The sequence below is a fragment of the Drosophila navojoa genome, chromosome 3, assembly GCF_054131105.1.
Source record: "Drosophila navojoa isolate 15081-1374.11 chromosome 3, UAZ_NAV_1.0, whole genome shotgun sequence".
In the NCBI taxonomy this organism is placed as follows: domain Eukaryota; kingdom Metazoa; phylum Arthropoda; class Insecta; order Diptera; family Drosophilidae; genus Drosophila; species Drosophila navojoa.
This window is the reverse complement of record NC_142891.1, coordinates 20484023-20508873: the sequence shown is the minus strand read 5'-3', so window position 1 is coordinate 20508873 and position 24851 is coordinate 20484023. Positions and strand designations below refer to the sequence as shown.

Below are 24851 nucleotides of genomic sequence, written 5' to 3'. Positions count from 1 at the left end.
TTAAAGTGCTCGCTGCTCCAAAGATTCTCAACTAAATCAGGGCAGGAAACCACAAGCACAGGCAGCAAGTCAACTCTCGGCCGGGCTCCTAAACTTTTAATGTGTTCCTCCGTGCTTTAAGCAGCTTTAAGACCTTTTGGTTATGCAGCAGCAGCAGCAGCAGCAGCATCTGTTGCCGTTATTGTTGTTGCTGTTGCTCTTGTGGCATCTAAAAAGGGAAACCTTTAGTATTACTTGACAGGCAAAACGCATTTAGCAGCATACGACTTTTATGGCTTTTGAATACCCTATAGCCATTGTCACGTGAGTGAAAATAGGGTATATAATGTGAGGTATATATGTATATTTCGTAGGTGTGGCTAACGAGCTAAGCGAGATAAAATTGAATATGAAAACCTTAAAATTTCATATAAAAATCTCACTCATCAATGCTTTGCTCTTTTATAATCCCTGCTACTTCGTAGGTATCTACTAGTCGTGCCTACTTACTAAATATATATTTTCGTTGTCTGCTTAATGTAGCAAATTATTAGGTAAAGCTCTGCTTTATGCGCTGTTGCCGCAAGCGGTAAATTCGGTTGGCGCGCCAGAGCGTTAAAATTTGTCACGCGCGCCTTGCCGAACACGCGGCGTATGTGCAATATTTTTTATATACATATATATATATTTTCTATTTGATTTTCAGAGATGTGTGTGTTTTTTAATATATTTTTGAAATTCAGCCGCTGGCGATCGATTGATATTGTGTGTGAGACGGAAGCTAAATGCATAAATATATGTACATATATATATATATATGTGTGTGTGTGTGTGCCGTCTGCTAGCAGCTGGCAAATGTATATCAAACATTTCTATCAATCATTCAAAACGATTGATTCGCAATGCAAACGAACAGCGCTTACTTACCAGCTACGCACACACACATACATGTACACACACACACACATATGCATTGCTGTATGACTCTTCTGGCAGAAGCTGCAGCTGATGCTCTGTCTCTGTCTCTACCTCTGCCTCTGTCTCTGTCTCTATCTGGCCCTCGTCGCACTTCTGTTGCAGCTGTTGTTCAGTCAGCGCCCAGTGCCACGCCCCCTTTGCAAATGTTGCACGTCGCAAAATCGTCCAACTGTGCACATATTGACAACTAACAGATTTTTTGCCATTGTGCAACATTTTTGTCATGTGCGGGCTAAATCAGACGAAACGGACACAAACAAACAGTTGCCCAATTTGTTTGTGCACCAAATGGGCGGGCGATAAACTGGGCGACCGACTCTCTGTGTGTGTGTTTGTGTGTGTGTGTGTGTGGGTTGGACAGTTGGGTGGCTGCGCTATGTTGCTGCTGCTGCTGTTGCTGCTGTTGTTGTTGTTGTTGCTTGCTTATAAGCAAATTGCGGATTGCTGTTGCAAATTTGTATATTGCCATGCAGCTGCATCTCTAATGGATGTGCCATTTGCGGTTATATTGAATGCAGCACGAGAGTCGAAGAATATCAATCGAAATTTTAATACGAATACGCATACGAATTGGCAAACGAAAATGGAATTAGAGATGAGCATCGATTATACAATTTCTAGCAGTTTGATGTAGCACACTTGTAACACATTTTGCAAATGATCCAGAAATTTAATCGACAGCAGCAATAACTGTTTAATTTGTGGGAATGCCCTATCGATGGAATGTGGGCGGAGAAATTTTGTAGAATAAGATAGAATTATGTGATATGTTTTGAACTGAGAGCGAATATGTCGGGCCCAGCTTAGATCTGCTCATCTGGCTGGCAATGTGTCATATGATATATCAATTAAGATATTTCATCAGATGGGTTTGCCCATGAATAAGAGAGATATTCATGCGGGACTCTGTTGATTGAGGTTTATGTTTCACTCGGAGTTAAATCACTCTATGCGGCTTATAGAGTAAGGAAACTTATTGCTGAACTGCTCATCGCTTCAAGGGAGCCATGTTTATTATTTAAATTATGTATTATTACTCCTTGTGGAATTAAAAATCTATCATAGCCTAAGTTAAGTTGCGATTATAGTAAAAACTAATAAAAATGTATATCATAATCTTAGCTAATATTGAGCTAAAACTGCTAAATCATCCACAGCACAGCACATTTTATAGTCTCAGCTAATATTCAATATTATTTCTCATATATCATTATCGCATTTCAAATTCAATTTGTCTATCTAGTTCGTGTCACGCACGACAAGTGCCCAGCATTAAAGAGCGCGATTCGCTGTGTTATGAACAGGTAACACAACTGTCACGGTTAGCTGACCGGCCATCGGTCATGGGTAATGCGAATGCAATAGCCACGAGATATGATAATGAAAACAAAAAGAAAAGAAAAAGCAAGGATGCTGTTGAATCAATCGTGGCATTCAATTGAGTAAGTTCATTGGGCGCCCGCCACTCCCCGCCCCCTGCCAGCAGTTGTTGTTGTTGTTTTTACTGTTGTTGCATTGTTAAAGTAACACAACATTTTAAGTGAATGAAATGAAAACAAATATTGCAAATTTATTCATTGTAGCGTACACAGACAGACAGTCAGTCAGTATTGCAATTGCAATTGTTGTTGTTGCATTCGTTGCCACTGGCCATTGCACGCTCAACTGCGGTTACCTTTCGGTCTCGCCGCACTCGCTATCTGTGTGCGTGTGTGTGTGCATTTTGTATTTGTAATGCATTTATGCACTCATTTCATTCATTTCATTTAGTTGTTGATTTATTGACGGGCTTGCAACCGCCCCAAGCTGCGGCCCTCAGCCTCAAGCGAAGAAGAGCTGCGAGGCAGTAACTATTTAGTCGCTGCAATACTTTGATAGCTCCACAACTCCATTGCCTACCCCACACTCACACACACACACACACTCCCACACCCAGCCACATTGGCTGAACATTGTATGCAATTGAGCGGGCGCCCTTTGCCCTCTCCCTCTCTATCACCACAACGCTGGATGTTGGGCCATGTTCGTCTGTTGTTTGTGCTGAACAAATACAACTTACTGATTTTATTGCAAATTGATTTTATGTGCTGCTGCAGCTCACCTGGCCAAGACCACAGACCACAGATACAAATACCAGGAGCGGGCACGCCCATTGATTGGCTGCCAGGATAACACAAAGAGAAGACAGAGAGAGAGAGAGAGAAGGAGAAAAAGAGAAAACGCGCGAGGGATTCAAACAAATTTCTCATGTTTACATTGTATGGCGATAGTGGAAACTTTTTAATCAAAGTTAATTGGAAAGTTTTGCTTTGTCATTGCAATGGAGCACACACACACACACATGGACAGGTAGAGCCACCCACACACGTTCGCCCAGCACATGCAGACGTGCATAAAGTGGCAAACTAAAAATGAAAAGTAAAATGTAGGTTATCCTTCAGCGCACACAAAATGCTCTTCATCGTTTCGCATCGTCCTTCGTCCTTCGTTCTTCGTTCTGGCCGCCTCCTGCGTTCGGTTGCTCATTCATTTTATTGCTGGTTGCCGACGCTTGTCTCCTACCTTTGATGATAAAATGTCATTTGGCTGCTTTACGTGCTGGCTTCGTATCTCCCTCTCCCTATCTCTCTCTCTCTCTCTCTCACTCTCTCTCTCTGCTTCTCTTTCTGTATCTTCCTCTGTCTTTCTCTCTCTTACTCTGCGTATGCGTATGCATGCGTATGTGCATGTGAATCTCTTTGGGTCGAGCCTTGGAGTGCTGCAGTCGTAACCAGCCAGGGCCAGGCTGACATTCAACGCTCTTGATTAAATTTTATGCAGTTTAACTATTTCTTTTTAAGCCTCCTTCCCCCTCAACAACAAAGCGAAGTGCTGGCCCGGTCGTGGCACGGTGCTGCAGGCAGCTGGGCACAGCACAACTAAAAGGAAGCTCACATACACTGCTCTCAATACGCTACCAAAAGTCTAGGCATGACCATTTAGTCATTAAATGTGGCACACCTCAATGGGATCAATGTGGAAATAGAGCTAAGGCTTTGAGGGCTTATAGTTATGCCAAGTGTTTGTGTGTGTGTGTATGTGTGGGTGTATAGTGAAAGCTTGTTTATATAATTTAATGTAGTTATATATGTTGCAGTGCAGAAGACTGTAGACATTTAGAAAAGCAAATATTGGGAATGCATTAGTAGAACCAGTAGACTAAATCCTTTCCTAGAAAGTTCTCTATAGTTCATTTCCTCGTTTGGTATTCTAATATCATTTATTCTTAGTGCATTCATACACATAAGCCACTGTAAACCATAGCATATCATGTCAAAGATTCTGAAATATATTTCTATTCTATATATATCCATTTTTTGTCCATAAATTGCTTAAATGACCCAAAAATCGGATATGATCGGCAGTTTTTAAATAATAAGCCCTTTAACAGCTAGATTTTTTATCCGAGTGAGATTTCTAAAAGTGAACAGAATTCTATATAAGCTCAGTTCACACTTCTTCATATTTAGTTTTATTTTATTACATTTTAGTTTTTTTCTAGTTTTGCTCAAGCCAAATCTCTCACATAAGTAATACATATATATCATTTCGTTTGCGCAGCACAATTGCCTATAAATTCGAACTACTTATATATGTAAAGTGTATTCAATTCTTGGCTTATGATAGTATAAGAATTTCTATAGTCTTTTTCTTTTTTTTTTTTGTTATTTTGTTTTATTACATTTGAAGGCTCGGCCGAGCAACGACGGGCAGCCGCGACGAACACTTAAGCGCAGTCAGTCGACTGCCTGTTGCCCTGTGTGTGTGTGTGTGTGTGTGTGTGTGTATGTGTGTGTCTGCTGTAAGCTTCAGTTTATGCTGCAACCGGAAAATTAATCCTAATGAGTGCTGACACACACACAGAGAGAAACAGAGAGAGAGTGAGAGGGGTAGAGAGAAAGAGAGGGGGGCTTGGGAAATGGGGGCTGTTGCAGAGCAGTTTGTTTGCGCATGTGAAGCGATTTATGCTTTTTTTGCCAGCTCTTCCCGGCTCTGTTGCTTCGAGCGTTGTTGCTGTTGTTGTTGCTGTTGTTGCACACGTGCGTCACATGTAAAATACTCACACACACGCACATGCACACACACACATACACACATACACGGCTGCGCTCATATAAAACAACATTTTGTAAGCATTTTATAGGGCCATAGTGTGGCTGTCTGGGTGACTTGCCTCATAGAGTGTATGAGCTGGTTGGCAGTGCTGGAGCCGGAGCTGGGGCTTGGGTTGAATACGTTTGTATGGTTGCATCTGCCATTTACCTGGCTGATGTGGTATGCGCGTGTGCTCGCGCTTCCTTTCACAAAATGTGTTAAATGCCGCGTTTTGCATTGCCTCACATTTGCTTGCATTTTCCGATTTTCCGTACTTTTATGCCGACGCTGCCATTGAAATCGTTGCAGCCTCACGGCGAGAAAGACAGAGAGAGAGAGAGTGTGTAAGAGAGAGAGATATGGACTGTGAGAGAGCGAGAGCCCAGCCTGCTCTGGGCCGCCATTAAATGAAATGAAATCAGTGTCAATGTGGGCAGGAAATTTGTTTTCCACAGCTCCATTCAGCAGCAGCAGCAGCAGCAGCCTGCGTGCTGATCCTTTTGTGCCAGTTTAACTTTAATAGACGCATAGAATACAGATATACATACACATACATACATATTTATGTATATACATAGGCAATGGTAATTAGCACAGGAGCACGTTTGCACGGCAAGTTCGACATTAGAACGTATAAAGCGCCGTTATGTTTGACTTCCTTGGCCGCAAGAGCAGCAATAAGAGCTACAAAACATTACGATGGCTGAAAGCGGACAGCTGAAGCAGTGTGTGTGTGTGTGAGTGCGCGTGGCATGGCAGTGGTATGTATGATTTTCAAGTTGGTTGGCTAAGTAAAAGTAAGAAAATGGAATGTTTTAAGCCTAAAGGTGATTCATATTTGATTGCAGCACAAATGATACAGAATATGTTAAAATTCTTAGGTATAAAAACTAAATATTAACAGACAAATAACATTAAAAAAAATAAACAAAAAATTAAATAGAAAATTTAAATAGATAAATCTTGCTTTAAAAAAATTCTCTTAAGCCAAAAATAATTTAAAAATATTATAAAACAATATATAAAAAATAAAAGGAAAATTACAAATTATGATATATATATGTTTGTAGAGTTTTTATTTTAATAAGAAAAAAATATAAATAAATTCTACATATTAAAATGCAACAATTTCAAGCTCTTCAAATTTATATCATATTCTAGATATTAATAAAAATAATAAACTGTGAATAAATCTATAAAATAAATAAAACAAAAACTTGCTGCAAAACGAAATGCCTATAAATCTATCATTCAATGCGACGTAAACCTGACACCAAGTCTAATCTATGAACAACAAACACTCACATGCGTACACACACACACGCACACACGTACAGAACTTGCGGCAGCAACTGCACACACACGTAAAGCAGCCGCGCTCCCCCTTGGCGAGCGCCCCCGTGGCGCATTAATGAGCACGTGGTGATGGCTGCCATCAAAATCATACACGTATGTTGATGTCGCCAAGTCACGTAAAAGTGTATTTAGTTTTAGGCAAAAGGCACAGCGACGCCTTCGGTTGCCTAACACGGTGCCAGGCACCGCACAACAATGCCAAAAAGTAAACAAATTAAAATGTATGCACAGCATATGCATATGCATGTGTGTGTGTGTGTGAGAGAGAGTGTATGTGCCTTGACAGCGTAAGCAATTAGGCGGCCAAAACGAACGATAAAAAAAAAAACAACGAAAACAGAACGCAACAAAAAAAAAAAAACGCATTGCATAGCTGCAGGCGCTCACTTAGCGTCCTCATCCATTGGCAAATCATTTAGCCGGGAATGCTTGTGCTCGTTTTTCTGCCGTTATATACCCTGCAGCCATTAGGGAATGGCATGAACCAATGGGGTATTATGTAGTGGCGAGCAATTAGCAGCTGGAGAGCTTAAAATCGATTAGGAATTTAAAAAGTAATAACTTTTTTCTATATAGTTGAGTCAGTATTTCCTGTTCCTTCACTATGTTTACTTTTAATTGATAGAAACTTGCATAGAATATGATGTTTATTCTAAAACGTGTTTGTTTCTTTAATATCTATCAAACACTTCTGTTCAAGAGGAAGAAAATAAAAGTTGCGCTTCAATTGACATTTGAAATAGTTAACCAATTTCTTTGTTTCATTACGACAGGCAACCCCTAAACTTTACAGGGTAGCTCTACCCTGTTCATTGTTCTCCTATGATTTCTCCACTTGTCCCTTTTTCCTTTTGCAGAGAGTGTGCACAAATTGTTGCCGCGTATGTGTCCTCAATTTTTTGGTGCTCCATCACAACATAACAAAACAAACCCAAAAAACAAAAACAAAAATGTTTTAGGGAACGCTGCCACCTGCCACGCCCAGCGCTGTGCGCGCCCTTAACCGTTATTGTGACGCTTCGCATATTTGGTTCATGGCAGATTACGTATACGCAGCGCAGTTTTGAAAATCGTTTGCATTGCTTCGGCCTCAATGGCCGCATCAGCAGCAGCAGCAGCAGCAGGAGCAGCAGCGGCAGTTGAGCGCTGCAGCCCACGCCCCCAAACGAGCCGTTGCGCCTGCCCCTCGAACTGCCACTGTGCCAGTTATTTGGTGTGCGGCTTTTTGTGCTCACTTTGGTAACAAAGGCGACGCTCGCTTGGCTCCGCTTTTGTTTTGTTTGTTTTGCCTTTGTTTTCTTTTCTATTTTTTCGCTTTTTTTTGTAATTTTTTAAGCTGTTTTTGACTTGGTTTTTTCAGCCTTTTTTGGCGCATGTTTGACATCAATATAACTTTACTTGTCCGCCGCTACTTTTCATCTTTGTTTTCGCACGTGTGTGTGAGTGTGTTTATATGTGTGTGTGTGTGTGCTCACAATTTTAGCTCTATTCACTTGTTCCACACACACAGAGCTGCGTTTTTGCCTTGTGAAACTATTGAAATTGTCATATGCTTATAACCCTCTCTTTGTGTAACTGTGTGTATGTGTGTGTCTCTCTCTGTGTATGTGTGTGTGTGTATTTTGTTGCGGTTTCAGCGCGTTTTTATGGTTTATTTTGCCAGCGTGTTTTATTGTTGTTTGCTCCACAAAGATTTGGCTCTCGTGCACAACTTGTGGCTATGGATTTCAGACTGTTGAAAATTTCCAAACCCTGCACATGGTTGGCTTTTTAAACGTATCTGAGAAGCACACTATGACTAGTACTTAAGTGAGCTAAAGCAAAAGAGGAGCCAGAAATAATCCAACTGAAGTATCGCCACCTCTGAAGCGTAAAGCTAGTCAATTGTTGTCCGTTCAGATTAAAGCAAGCAAGTTTTTATTTAAAACAATTTTATATTCAGTTTATTGTTAGTTAAACTTAATATATTTAAAGTTCTAGCTTTTGTTAAATTATATAAAATATTTATGAAGTTCTTGTGCCGCTTGTTATTTCCTAGCTATCTGCTTACTACTTTATTAATAAGATTAAATGCAACTAAATTCAATTAAACACAAATGCAATTACGATGCTCGCAATAATAATAATCTTATTTTCCAATTATTTCTTCCACAGCTATAAATCATTTCTCATCTCTTGTTAAATTTGCAGGCAATCTATCCCATTTGGATTGTCCACACATCATTGAATATCTCCACATTTTACAAATCATGGCCATTCTGTCATGTCCTTTCACATCCCTAAATATATAGCAATAAATATAATTCTACGATTCGACACATAGCCATATACAACATTCTAATGAATGTCATTATTATGAATCAAAGACAGACTGCTGTTGATATTGATTCCAATTCAAATCATGTTGCATCGCTCATATGTCCTTTTCTAATAACTTCAAAATTAAGAGACAAATGAAACCTTCACTGTGGCCCAGAGCTCTGCCGTCAAATCGTGTTGCCAGTCACACTCCCCAGCAAGAACAACGAAATGTACATTTATCTCAATCGTTGCAATGGCAACCGCCAGCCATGGCACGCCCACAAGACCAATGTAGGGCGTATATCGCACTTCGTGACATTTGCAAATAAATAGCAGAAAAAAATAAACTGGAAAAAAGGAGGAAATAGTATTCAAGGAAATGGGACACGATTTTTTCTGTTTTCCTTTATTTTTGTTGTTGTTGTTGTTGTTGCTTCTCGCTCGCTCAATTTATGGCCGCAAATGAAATTGCATTTAACTGCGTGTGTGTGTGTGTGTGTGTGTGTGTGTGTGTGTGTGTGTGTGTGTGTGTGTGCGTGTTGCTGAACTTTAATTTAAAAATTGTGCGCTGCAAACATTTGCTTCAACTGTGCATCGATTCACACGTTCCCACTAGCCACGCCCACAGCGCAAGTACGCTTTAAAGCCGAAACTCTCAAAAATATTGTTTAAACTTCACTCTGGCCAATTCGCCTGCCGCACGGCTGCGGCACGCAGCGCGCCAATATTTAAAATATGAAGACCATTAGCTAAATATTGGCTTTGGCACGCGCCCACGCGCCCACACGCACAACAACAACAGTGCTCCAGCCGCCCACCATTTGGCCATGCCTCCAGAATTCACGCACAAAGCAGTCAATAATATTAACCAGTCGGCAGACTCGCGGCAGTGGATCTGGCCGTGGAGCCAGACTCCCAGCGTTGTCTGCCCCGTGCTGTGCATACTTATTTGGAGCTCAAGCCGCACTGGCTGGAGGCGGGCGGCAGGAGGTGGGGGGGCTGGCTGATGGCTGTGAGTGCATAAAATAAAAATAAATGTTAACAATGGCAAAAGGCGTTCAGCTGGGTTGCCAAAGCTCTGCTGGATGGCCGGAACAGCCGGCGGTGTCAGCCTCACGCGGCGCAAGAAACAGCCCCCCACCCCCTTACACAAAAAAGAAATACAACGATGGCAGGGGGCAAGTGGGGGCTGTGTGGAGATGTGCGGCAATTTGTTGTTGGTTTTTGCGTGTACTTATGCTAAGTAAAGCGATGATGTAAAAGACAATAACCGGGCGGGCGCGTGGGACGAGGCGACGGGTGGTGGTGTGGGTTGTAAAACGAGTAAGCAAATCCACTGAGGCCACAAATTCGGTAGCAGCACCACCACCACCGCCACCACTGCCGTGGCCCATCTGCAGGCAATGCTCCGCAGCAGAAAAAAGTGTGTGCCGCAATTTCTTTGGCCATTTATCTGTGGTGTATTTATATATCTATACAGATACCAGCATAATATGAAATATATATATATATATACATATATAAATATAAATATGTATGCTTTTTCTTTATAACCTGCTTTGATATTCATATTTTTGTATTCATGCTTGCCTCTGCATGTCGCATTTAAGACTGAACAATGCTCCTATGTTTCCCTCTGGGAACTTAGCTAAACTTGAGAATTTGTTTACATTTGATGTTTATTGATTTTAATTTAGAAGCGTTGCATGAGTAAATAAAGATTAATAGGCATATTTTACAATTTTGTATATTTTTAATTAGAATTTTATTATAATTTTTAAAGGATTTTCATAAAGAGTTTATCATGTCTTAGAGTAGATAAAATCTGTGTGAGCATATAAGGAAAATAAGTTATATAACTATAAAAAAGTTTCTATAAAATATTAAATCTGTTAAGAGAGTATTTGCTGCTATTTTATATACGCGGGCGTGGCTAAAGCAGCTGCCAACAAAAAGAGAATTTATACCTGGCGCTGACCTTTGGAGCCCAAAAAATGCTCAGCTGTAAAAAAAATTAGGCAGCTGTGCCAAAATGTGAAACAGCTGTGAGCTAAAGCAGGAAAACAAAGAAAGAAAAGACAACAACAAAGAGAAGGAAAGAGAAATAAAGACCGAGAGTGAGAAAGAGAGAGAGAGAGAATCTTAAAGCTTCAGCTGACCAATGAACCCGAGTGCGTTTCAGGCCTTGTCTCGGACTCGCATGGAATTCTTTGACCGTCTCTGTTCAAAGACCTGAGGCTTTTAAATTAAATAAACTAACACACGCAGGCGAAAACCCACACACACACACGCACATGAACACCCACGCACATGCACACACAGACACAATGTGAAAACATTCTGAGGAAATGTAACTAAAATACGCACACACACATACAACATACACACACATACATACATACACACACAAAGACGCAGACAATTTTTCTCAGCTCTGTCATTCGCTTGGCTCCCGGCATTCAGACCCTACACCTACACACACACACACACACACACACTTACACACAGACGCATATGTCTGCTGTATGTGTATATATATTTTAATGCAAATTGAGCAGAATTAATTTAGTACCGTCTGTGTTTATCTCTGGCGCGTTTAATATGATGCCAGCCACCGTCGAGCGTCGTCTACGCTTCATATCCATATGACGTTCCGCCTAGGCAGAGCCAAGCCTCCAGCTGCCTTCAGAGCAGAGTATGCTGAAGCTTAGTGTGCGTCTTAGTTGTATGTCTATCACTCGCTCTCTCATATGTTTTTTCTCTCTCTTTCACTCTATCTCGTTCCTTTGCTCGTTCTCTTTCTATTCATTTCTATCACTCTGTTTTCGCTCTGTATGCCATATGTTAAACGTTTGCCTGACGCAACATTTTTTTCTCGTATTTTCTTATGCATGTCTTTCGGCAGAAACTGTAAAGCGGGTATATTAGCTGAGATGTAAAGGGGATGAGGTTAACGAAGCGAAGGTGTCTTAGAACTAAAGCTAAGATATTACGGCTTCATATAAGATGATATACCAAATATAAAATCTACTGAAAAGTGGAGCTTGAATGGTAGAGACGCCCTCTGCTTGGACTCTGATCAGATTTTCCTGAAGTATATTTATGCAATACCATATATATGAATAATTAAAGACATACATATACATATATTTATTTATCTTCATGAGCAATCGATATAAAATATTCACCAGAAAAAAAGGACTTTCAGCTGTCAGTTACTTCAACTTCTTAGCCAACTATCTTTTTCTTTAGGGTATCTGCAGTTCGTCCTACCTCAACAATGTGGGCGCTGTTGTTTTATTAAAAAATGTCTGGCTGGCAGCTTGTGCCTGTCATTGCGTTGTCATGTTGCCTACTTTTAGGCAGCACTGTAGACATATGGTATACATAGGCAGGAAACGCTGTGGCTGACTGCCGCTGCTGCTGCTGCTCCTGCTGGAAAGTCAATTTGGTTGCCACGCTTGTGGTTAGTTTGGGTCCAACCCAAGCAACCGCCCACATATACATACATACATTCATATATTTGTCTATGTATAGAGAGAGAGAATGTAGCTATATATTGGCCCCGATGCGCATTAGGCACGCATCATTTGCGCGTTTGTAATCAGGCGAAAGTGTTTCGATTTGCCTACCAGATTTTATCATTCCTTTCCTTCTCAATTGCGCACGAAGTTTATATCAATTTATATACACATACATATATATGTATATATCAGCACATATTGTGCATATTTTGAATTTAAGTTAAAAGTTTTTCCATTTCAAGTTTTATGAGCACAAGTTCGCGCTACAAGCAGCTGCCTCCCCACCCTCTTTTAGTTTATCTTACTTTTCTGTATTGCATTTTCTCGTATTGCCTCAGCGCTCTTCCAAGTCCTTAATATGCAGCGAGAACAGTTTTAGCCACGTGTTAATTGCGAATCCGCAATAAATTTTAGTTAACCTGACCAACAACAAATGGAGGAGAGCGCAGCGCAACAAGTTCGCTTTTGGCCTGGCCTCGACTGGCTCGCCAGTTGGCACTGATTTCGACTACATTTGCCGCTGACTGCAATCGTTTAATTTTACGCTTGGCTAACGCGCCAGAGTTGCCAACGTGGCACACAATAAAATTTCATTGAGCGTTCGCTGCAACAAATTTGAGAATCCCCTTACCCCTCGCCCCCACCCCAACCAGCCAAGCCAAGCCATCCTCGTCCAAACTAGCATTCGCATTTGAATTCAAGTTTTAATTTTGGAATTTCGCATCTGGAACTGATGCGGACTCGAATGCTGAGGCTGTCTACAGTGAAGCCCACGAACTGCTTTGGCCAACTTCCTTTCGTCGTGCCGTCATTGTTGTTAACCATTCGAAAATTGGTTTGGGGAAATATGAGCGCAAAGTTTAGCCAGGGCTTTCGAGTTTCGCTTCTTCTTTCAACATTTTGGAGTGAAGAAATGCCGAGCAGCGTTATGAAAATAGCTGAAATAATTTTCCATTAAATTCTTGCGAATGAAATTATCGCATTAAAACAAGACAAAAGGCTTCTGCGATACCCTGTCTGTTGATTTCAATTAAGGCTATATGGGGCTTCCGATATGACAATAGATGTATGCAATGGAGTTCATTATTAATGGATTATACATTGAAGCATAGTATATTATCGATTGTCTTTAATATTATCGCTAACTTTAAGAGTTTCATAGAGTTCAATCATCAGATAGTATGTATATGTCATTAGGTGTTAACTTTCATATATTCTTTACAGTTATTAAGACTACAAATTTCTAATTAGAAACTATCGATATTTCTCGATATTATATTATCTCTTTTTCCCTTCAATTTTTCAATCATAGTCTAATACTTCTGTTATTGCTATTCCTCTTCATTATGCCATATCCGAATGCCTTTTGTCTTACTCAGCTTCAGTTTCTCAGTATTATCTGCACGCATTCCCTAGAGGATAGCTCCAAGTCGTGCCGCTTGCAGTTGCAACATGTTTCACTTGTGTTTTTTTTTTCCTGCTTCTTGTTTTGCTACACTTGAGCCAAGCTCTGGCAGCACTGCTGAGGCACTGCTCAACTGCAGCTCTCACTCTCTCTCTCTCTCTCTCTCTATCTATCTTTCCTTCTCTCTGTCGTCTTACAGCAACGCTGCCGGCTGCTCGGTTTCGGTCCATTGTTTGCTTAAATTTGTACACTTTCTCATCGCATCAGCCCACCCACTCGAGCTGGGCCAACTGCTCGACTGCTATTTGCTTGGTGTTTTGCTGTCTGCTGTTTGCATTCGTCTTCATTATTTGTTTGCTCGGCCCAGGCAGCGGCAGCGGCTGCGGCAGAAGCAGCAGCAGCAGTGGCAATGGTGGCAGTGGATGCTGCGCACTTGGTAGCCAATGTTTTGACACAGTTGATTTGCATTCGGAATCCTTGCAAAGAGCTACCCACACACACCCATACAATCACACACACACACACACAATGATTTATGGATTTTCATCATATTCTGTTGATTCAGGAATATTTATGATTTGCCAGTTTCAACCGCGTTAGCCTCGCACTCGTCCGCCTTTGTTCCAGCTTTCATAGTATTGGCCCGAAAAAAGTTCGGCTCTTTATGTTGTCGTTTTTCCTTTTACCAGGCATTTTTGTTATAAATTTAAAAAAAATATTGTATGAAAATAAAAGAGAAAAATGCCGCAATAACAAAAGCGAAAGCAAATGCAAAAGCAACAGCAAAAGCAAAAGCAAAAGCAACAACTGGTCTGGCGAGTCCGGAATATGCTGAATATGCGCAAATTGAATTTGATTTTTAAGCACTGATTGCTTTTATTGTTCCAGGACTTTGGGTGCGCATAGCGAATTTTATATAAAATATTCTAAAAGAGATAACAGCCAGCCGAACAAAAATAAAATGAATAAACAGCGAACTACGGCTCTTACATAGCCAACATATATATGTATGTCCCTATCTCTGATAAATTTATTGATATAAAACATTCGAATTGCACGACGAAATTACAATTTCTGTCGGGGCTTTTCAATTGAACACGCGGCAATAATTTGTCAAAACGCTAAAACATGAATTGGCAAAAGATACATATAAATGGAAATAGATGTAGGTATATGCGCATGTATATAGATTCATCTATATATATACAGATTCACAGCTTCAATTGATTTTCATTCACGAAAAAATTGCACTCTCACTTCATAGCCGAAACGCATTAGGAGCGGAATGTGCCCAAATAAATACTTAATAATATTAAAAGACCAAAGTCAGGCAAGCTGAAAAGTCCCTAACGCCAACTGCAAGTCACTGCCAAAGAAAGCGAGAAGCATACAGAGAGAGAGAGAGAGAGAGAGAGAGAGTGAGACGGATGGATTAGTGAGTGAGGTAGGTGGCACATCGAAACCACCCAGGACATTAGCATGAGAATAAAATGAAATTACAGTCTTTAAAATAAATGTATCCGAAATTTTCAAGCCAAATGCCAAAAAGTATTCAACTAAATGCGAAATAAATTTGGTAGAAAACAAAACGAGCAAAAGGCCAGATGAAGAGAGACAGCGAAATGTGAAATTGTCGAAGCTTTTAATACACTTTTGTGCACGTGTGTTAAATGAAGAAAAGTAAAAAAAACATATGTTAAATATGATCTCCGATATGTAAACTCTAATAAAATATATAAAAATAAAACATATTCTATATACACACAAGATGTCTGCATGATATGCATAATAATTTATAATAATAATATTAATTTTTTTTTTTTAATAATATAATAAATAGACTCTTCAGGCATGCAAATCTCTATTATTTCAGCCAGCTATCTCTAAGTCTAAAAACAGTCAAGACCTTAATCAGAAATGCCTATGTAAACACCTCACAAAGTTCGACTGAAAATTGAAATATCCCAGGCCAAAGGGTATAGTAATAGCGCGAGGGTAGCCAAGCTTGGCGACGCTGGGGAATATAGCTTGTGCCTGGGGCATGGGGAAAGAGGAATCGGGGCAACGGGGCAACGACTGCGCGAACATGAGCGGGTAACAGCGAAAATGTCAAATCCCTGAGCTTGGAATGCGATGTCAGGAGACGCAGAAAATCAATTTCGGCTACAAGTTTTCAATAAAGTGAAAATAATGTCGCAAGCCAAAACCGGCAGCCACAACAGCAACAACAACAACAACAACAACAACAGCAGCAACAAGAGGAGCAGCAAAGGGAGCGCGGGTCCTGCCATTATCCTGGCAAGATAAGATGAAGCCTGCTGCTCGGGTCTGGCTGTTATTTGGCCAAAAAAAATGAGAGAGAAAGAAGCAAAAAAAAAAAAAAAATCAACGCCAAGTGTCAAACAATGAGGGTCGTTAGAGCCAGCAAATCGCAGCAACAACGCCAAAGTCAAGTGCACAAAGCGTCAAATGAAAAGGAAACACTGCGATGTGGCAGGGATGGGGTGCTGTTGGCGAGGTGGCATACAGGGGAATTGAGCGTGGGCCAGGGGATAAATCCATTGATGCGTAAACCAAATCGAAGCAACGCACACTGTCAAAAAAGAAACCCGAATCCCACTCCGACTCCGACTCCGACTCGGATGGCAAACGACTCTGAAGACCGCCGAGTGTCAGGCCGGTGTTTATTTATGTGCCTGTGCCTTGTGATAAATCACTGACATTGATGCCGACAGGCAGGCGCAAAAGACGCCCCCAACTCCCGTGCCACACTCCACCCAAATGCCCCATTCAAGTGTGCGACATCCAAAACTTTAACCGACTCGAAATAGGCAGTCGACACGCTCGGCTGCTAACAAGCCAGGACTCGAGCCCCAACAGCAGACATCGCCCCCGCCCCCCTCGATGGCCCCGCCCGAATCGTAGCTGCTTAAAGAGTGAGTCTGCCTAATAAGTTTATCATGAGCCTGGCCAGCAATGAAACGGAAAAGTGTGTGCTAGAGCATAGAGCGGTGACTCGTTGCGAGGCCTAGCCTAGCCTGGCCTGGCCTGGCCCGGCGTAGGCGCCTATCTTAGGCGTTTCGCATTTTGACAGGAAATAAAGCGACGCTCAATCACAGCGCGCAACGGAAATCGGAAGTTAGCAGGCGCACGATATCAGCTGGCGGTTTCCTTTCTGTCGCAGTCTTTCGCAACTGCGGCCGGAAGACAAATATAAAACAACTAAGAATACACCGAAGGTGCACGTGATTGACTAAGAGATACCCAGTAATAGCAATGTTGTCTATAATCGATATCTTATCGATGAATGGGATGAATCGGGTCAATATAATTTACTATTATTCTATATATATCATATTTTTGTCTTTTGAATTCTTTTTAAAGTTAATATGCTGAGCTTTCTCTTGCTACATATCAATATTTATCGATTTAAGTGACCGATAAATGTGTATGTCAACTTTTTGTGTCAGTTAGAGATTTTATGTGACACAAATAATATTTATATCCACATATATGTATAGTCCCAATAGCCTAGACATGCAAAGCTAAACTTCACAAGAAGACAGTAAATCGATATTTATCGATTAGCCCTGGTTGGCCTGTACAAACTGCTACATTTAGGTATGCAGGAGACGGGAGGATTTTTACACAAATACACAGCTGTGTATACATCCATATATACATCGAATCTAATAAATCTCGTTGAATTTAAATTCTCTCCAGGGTATATTAGTAAATGAAATACTTTGAAACTAGACTCGGGGCTCACGAGTTTCAGGACTCGACACTCGCCTGAGTGTGCCAGATAAAATATTGTTGATTGAGACGCAGTTGAGCGTTAATAATTATCATACTTTTTTTCGACTTGCTGGCTCTATATATACTATACATATATATGTATACAAGTATGATGTATATATATATATACTTTTTACTGGCCATTTACTCTGGGCTGAGGCACTACGTGCGCCAGTTTTGATGTCTTTCAATTTGTGGCAGATTTATTTGTGCATTAACCTCAAATTTGCACTGCTCGAGTCGATTTTTTGGGTTGCCCCGCAGACAGCAGCCCAGGACACTGATTATCGACTGGTCCTTGCCTCACACCCCTGGGGGCAACTTAAAATGCTCTTTGTGATTCCGTTGGGTATTTGTTGTAAGTGTCTGTGTGTGCGTGTGTGTGTGTAAATAAATTTTTTGCTCATTTTCACAGCAGCCATAACCGCAGCAGCAGCTGTTTGTCCCAAAGTTTCGACGCTCCGAAAACTTATTGATGCTGGTCATGTACTGGCCTATTTGGGGGCGTGGCCAAAGGGGCTGAACAGGGAAAGGGCGCACAGTTGGTCACAGCTGTGGGCTTGGGGACGCATTGATTTTTCGGTTTACGCACTTTTACGGCTTTTCATTAAATAACATTTCTGACAGCCACTTTTCGAGCGGTTCGTCGAGCCTGACATCTTAGCTGTGAGCTTAGCTTCAAGCAAAAGCAATTAGTAATTTAGCTTAGCATAAGAATACTGTAGAGGTTTTATGAAAAAGAAGAAAAGAAAACTGTACATTGAAACTCAATCAGAGCTCATTCATATATTAAAGGATTTTACATATTTACAAACTTCAGATCAACATTCTAATTTTGACATAATGCTCTCGAAAGTTTCGTTTATCGTCTGCTATCCATGTCAGGAATCTGTCGGAGCTCAAACTGTTTGCTCTTAAGCTATTTATATACGCTCTGAAATGCCATAGCTGCCGGCGACAATTTCCGACTTAAAGTTCAAGCAGCTCAAGTGGACTTTGGCGGCTGGCACGGCTGGCAGGTGTGTGAGCTGGGGCGTGGCAGACGCCTCTTCATACCTGAGCTGGCAAATTTATAAATAGCAAAGCGCTCGACGTTTGCTTTAATAAATTTTTGTTATTTAACTTTTTTCCAAGAGAGTCTTAACAAAATAAATTGCAATGGAATTTCACTACATATACGTATATATATTTTTACTTATATAAATATGTTTATACTTGTATTTGTATGTATGTTTTTGATAGAAAGTTGAAAATTAATTAAAATAATTTGTTGCTGCAAGAAAGCAAGCAAAAATTTAACAAACAACAGCAGAGGCAACTGGAACTTACTTTGATTTATGCAGCCACGGCCACGCCTCATGCCGCAGCCAAGGCCACAGTTTGGCTAGCATTGCAGCGGGTGGTGCCAGTGGTTGCTTGGCCAGGCGATGCTCCATTAGCGTCATATGCCCGCCAGCAGCAACTGACTGCCGAGTTGTGCTTTGGATTTTCAGGAATTTTCTTATGAATTGCCTTGCTTTTAGTTAGTTTGAATATTTCATGTATCTCTGTTGTTGAATCTTGGTGTTATTGTTGTTTTTATTGTTGTTGTTGTTGCTATTGTTGTTTAATTCATGCAGCAGATTCCGTTGCATTTTATGTGATTTTCTTTCGGTCTAGTGTGTGTGTGAGTGCGTGTCTGTTTGTGTGTGTGTGTGTGTGTGTGTGTAGAGTGCGTGTGTCCGTGTCTGTTATTATTGTTGATTTTCCTAATTTATATGAGTTGCATTTATTTGCATTCTCTGCGGCCGGCCGCAGATGCTTTAGTGCTTCTGTTGCTCTGCTTTCTGGTATTGCATAACCAGACCATGCGCCCAGCCAAAACAGCAGTGGGCGTGTCGAACCGTCAGCCCCAACTGCAAATAGAAGAAACAAAACAGAAGCTAGTTAGAAATTTAGTTAAGGCAATGGACAAATTTCATTTTGATATAGCACAGAAAATTATGTAGATGTTGTTGCATCTTGTAGAACGAATTAATGTTGAATGAAACACTTGTGATGGATATGTATATATATGCATATATCTTAAAATATATATAAATGTGTGTGTATGTATTTGCTATACAATTCCTATAGCCAATTTCAGAATTCATAATGGCTATTCTGACTAATTGGTGTCATTGTTTATCTTTTATTGAGAGCATGCAAAGTCCTAGAGAAATTTTAAGAGAGAAAGAAAGCAAATCATATTGCACATCTTTTTATTTGTATAAAATGATTGCAGACTTTTACAGACATCTACAAACTCTATTCATATTTCCAGCGAATGTCGAAGTAATATTAAACCCATTTCTAAGAAGTGCTAAATTATGAGATGTCAGCGAAAGTAATATGAATAATATAATAAAATAAATAAGATGAATAAAATTATATATATTTTAGAGAATTTATATAATATATATATTTTTTCAATACTTTTATATATTTTATATCATATATATTTTTTCAATTATAAAATATATATACATCGAACTACATCAATATCCTCATTCAATGAGGTTAAATTCTCAGCTCATGCAGGAAATTGATCAAAAATATTCTAAAAATAATGTCATGTCCATTTAACCTCAATTACACACTAATGCATACACATACACGCATGCACGCACGCACACACACTCCCACACCCCCATCTCCACTCACATAATAGCATTGGCAGATAACTAGAGCGGGGGGCGTGGCTGGGCTGTCGTCCATTTTGTTATTTTCATGCGTAATTATTTTTATTTGTATTTTCATAATTAATTTTGTGTTGTTGCTGTCGCAGCTAAAATGTGATTATTTGATCTACATTCGTCGATAATTACGGATTATTGAAATTTTTGTTGTTTGCATTAATATTGAAATAATTCGATATTGATAAATAATTACCTAAAATGTGCCCAAGCTAAAATACGATATCATAATAAAAACAAGTAAGAAAGCTCTAGTCGAGACTGCTCGACTACGAGATCCCCTGAACCCCACAAGGAACTGATATTTCAATAATAATTAGCACACACACACGCACACACACACACACACACACACGCATACAAACAAACACACGCACACACATACACATACAAACAAACACACGCACACACACACGCATATATAGGCGATTGCGCTTGGGTTGCGCTGCAGTGTTGGCAATATAATGAGAACTTATTTGTTGAATAATTTAATTTCTAGACGTACGATCGTAATGAAACTTTCAGAACGTAATCATGATGTTTAAATGTATGTGTATACCGAAGCACAAGTCTCTAGTATTTGATATACGACTTTTACAAAGATGAGGGTGAGGGGGTGGATTTAGGGGTGGGGGGTAAATTTTAACAAAAACCGAAATTGTATGACATGCGTCTTAATATACATTTTAAATTTGGAGACTGTAGCTTGAAAGATGTAGGAGATATAATTTTTAAACTGATCTTCGATAAGGTTTTTTATCGATAAAAAAGTATCGGAATGAGTTATCGTTTTTTAGTGATAAACTCGATATGCGCGTGATATATACGGACATTTTAAAAAAAAGTTGAAGTCTCTAGCTCTTATATCTTCTGAAATCGACGCGTTCATACATACGGACGGACGGACGGACGGACAGACAGACGGACAGGGCTAAATCAACTCAGCTCGTCGCCCTGATCAAGAATATATATACTTTGTGGGGTCTGCCACGCCTCCTTCTGCCTGTTACATACTTTTAACAAAACCATTATACCCTGATTTCCCATTTTCAATGGGTTCAGGGTATAATAAATGCTTTCATTGTGGTTCTGTCTATCTCAATATATTTATCTGACTCCCTCTCGTTCACTCTCTCTCTCTCTCTCTCTCTCTCTCTCTCTCTCTCTCTCTTCTCTCTCTCTCTCTCTCTCTCTCTCTCTCTCTCTCTCTCTTCCACTCTCACTCCCTCTGTGTGCGTGTGCATATTAAGCCCGCTTTTCATGCTTTTGTGTCTCGTTTTGGCCTTGCGGCTGATTAATTGCTCCCCACACACACATTTACATATACATATGTATATGTGTATATACAGAAATGTGTACATATCTCTATATCTATCTATAAAACACGCAATTACATATATTGCTGCATTGGTGAGTCTAGCTTTTTGTTTATTGCCTGGAAATTGGGTTAATTAGTGGTCAGTTTTTATATAATACTATATTGGTTTGATTGTGTGTGGGTGCCTGTGTGTTTGATCAGGTGTGAGAGAAGAAGTGTTTTATATCATGTCCTTTGTCTGTTCTCTAACTGCAGCCGTCACTCAGCAAATTGAATAATATCTGACTTTGCATCTTGAGCTATTCTATAAAGACAGTGTTTATTCAGTTGGCAGCTTTGATTAGAAAGGGAGAGATAATCGTTTATGCTTTACGAACCCTAGAATAAAATATATGCTTCTATCTGTCCTATCTGATTAAACATTGATAATGACTGATTTCTACTACATATATAGCTACTTTTGTTGACATGCTCTCAAGCCTTATCAAAAGTTCTAGTAAAGCTCTCTACTTCCATTGTATACTCGATGATTAAGTATCCGATGCACATAGTCTTATATGCAGAACTCTCTCTAATTAACATAGCATACTTTTTAGCGCAATAGCAGATAGAGTCTTAGATTTGAAATCATCTTTAAACTATGTGAGCTTAACCAAGGCACTATTTATACTATATATTTATATCGTATACGAATCTATATCTAAGCATTCAATACATCCCATAAGCAAAATTTTGTTCACATATCAGTATTATATTATATTATAGTATTATTTTAATGTCTATATTATATCATATCAAAGTAAGTAATACATAAAATCATTTCATCTATCATATCATCCCATAACATATCTTATCATATCATTTCATATCATTCTATATTACTATATAATACTACCGCCTCACATTATATTACATTATATTATCATATTGTGGCCATCCATCGATCACTACAATACATATATCTTTGCAACATTTGTATATGTTTGCTCTCTATTATTTCCTTTCTTTATTTATTTTGGTATTTTCTGTTGCATCTCTTGCAATATATTTAACTTTTTTTTGTCTCTCTTTATTTCTGTCTGTAATGAACTTTTATGCATTGTCATTAAGTTTTATTGTATTTATCTGCGTGACCCTCGGCCATTAAGCACTCCTGCCACCCACACATATGCGGACTCATTTGCAGTGGCTTTTGTTTGGTTTTCGTGCGTGCGCTTTGTTTGTTGCAAACATTTTAATAAATTTAAATCATTTGTTGCATTTATTTTAATTATGCACATTTAAAATGCATTATACTGGGCGCTTTAAAGGCAGCCTCAGTTGCTGCAGTTGCTGCCAACGGCGCTGGGTAAAACGTTGGCGCGTAATTTAATTTCGCTGACAGAAATTCAATTATTTGCGTTTTTCAATGCGAGGCTAACACAAAATTTTTGTCAAAAATGCCTCATGCATGCAAAACACGGCCGACGCCGTCGACGCTGCTGTCGCTGCCGTTGGCAATTGCGTCGTTGAGGAATGAGTGGGCATAGGGATGCTGGCGACGGAGCATGTTGCGTATACGTGTTTTCATTAAATTTTTATTTATTCGGCTTTCATATATTCAAGCATAAACTGCGCAGCCTGCCAAGACCTGGCACAGTGGTCCCAATACGCAACGTTCATTGTCATTGTCATAGTCATTGTCATTGTCATTGTCATTGTCATTGTCATTGTCATTGTCATTGTCATTGTCATTGTCATTGTCATAGTCATAGTCATAGTCATAGTCATAGTCGTAGTCATAGTCATAGTCATTGTCATTGTCATTGTCATTGTCATTGTCATTGTCATTGTCATTGTCATTGTCATTGTCATTGTCATTGTCATTGTCATTGTCATTGTCATTGTCATTGTCATTGTCATAGTCATAGTCATAGTCATAGTCATAGTCATAGTCATAGTCATAGTCATAGTCATAGAGCAACACATATATGCCCCATTCTGCGGCTACTTCGCCCACTGTGCATCTCAAATGTCGCCTTGGAAATTCTTTAGGTGTAATTTCATTATTTCAATGTTTTACTTTGCTGAATTATAAATGAGAATACGGTTTGTATGTCGCGTTTATGGCTAGTCATGTGTGCCAAGCCACCCCCACTCCACTACCTGCCACCCTCTCCTCCTCCGTTCCCGTTCTATTCCTTGTATATTTTCGTGTCGTTACAAGCAGATGTTTTGTTATATAATAATTTCATTTTTTTAGGAGTATTTTCCATTGCTGCTGCTCAGAAATGTCATTTGGGGCGTTGGTGTCAAAGTTTCGCTCGCTCTCTTTTAGAGCGAGGGGCCAAATGTTTTCAATGAGCCACGCAGCCACGCCCAGCACAACGCCCCCGGCGACGGTCAGCTGCCGTTGCACGTTCGCTGCTCATAAATATTTGATAATGTGTGGCTGTCAGTTAGACGTCCAATTGAGTGATTTCTTTGCCCCTACAACAGTCGCTCTCTGTCACGCCCAGTCCTTTGATTTCCGTTATGACGTTTTTTTATATATATTGTATATATATTGCTGTGTCGTTTTTGTATAATATTTTTATTTATATTTCACGGCGAAGCAGCTGCTGCACTTCACACAGGACACCGGAAAAGTCGTCTGTTCTGTTCGGTTTGCCTCTATCTCCGTCTCTGTCCAGCTCGAAGTCGGTGTCTGGCGCCGTCTCTGTCTCTGGCGTTATGACAGCTTGACGTTCATTGTTGCCGGCCCCGTATTAGCCCTTTTGTTGGCTGGCCGTCTGACATTTTGACAAAATGCTGAATAGGCAGCTTGTTCAAATTGAATATCATTAGCGCATTTGGCTATAATTGCCGAGGGCCACAATGCCGGACGACTTCAAATTACATATATCACACATACGCCGCGTGACACGACATAAATTTGAGCTGCCTTATGCCGGAATGTGGTTGGATTTTATGCCATATGCCATATGCCAGGTATGATACGATCATACTACATATATCATAGCACATCATACATTAGTAACATTGAGTTTGTATAAAAATATAATTAACTATTATCTATTAGCTCGGTCTATAATGTAGTAATAAACAATTTAGGAAGGAGTAAATGGCACAACTGCTTACAGGGTATTTGTTAGTCGTTCTCCTCCTTCTGCTGATTGTTTTATTTTTAGCATTTAATGTGGTTTTTAGCGTTGACTTAAAGCTTTGACTTATCGTATACGCGGCCTCTTGAGCTTCACTCTCTGTCATTCTCTGTCTGTCTCTTTCGCGCTGCCTCTCTGTCTTTGTCCCTGCCCCGTAATCTTGGCCTGGCCAATGCAGAAAAAAAACTTGGCAAATTAGAG

At 40.0% G+C, this 24851-nt stretch overlaps 1 protein-coding gene across 2 annotated transcripts in view; it reads right to left on the bottom strand.

Moving 5' to 3' along the window:
- Positions 1 to 24851, bottom strand: part of Tmtc2 (Transmembrane O-mannosyltransferase targeting cadherins 2) — a 54015-nt gene that overhangs the window by 21699 nt on the left and 7465 nt on the right. For both annotated transcript variants that reach the window (XM_030382722.2, XM_089258156.1), the window contains one exon: positions 18805 to 19370. In XM_030382722.2, the coding sequence (XP_030238582.1) occupies positions 18805 to 18920 (116 nt within the window). In that variant the 5' untranslated portion in view covers positions 18921 to 19370. Of the gene's footprint in view, positions 1 to 18804; positions 19371 to 24851 lie in introns of those variants that run through there.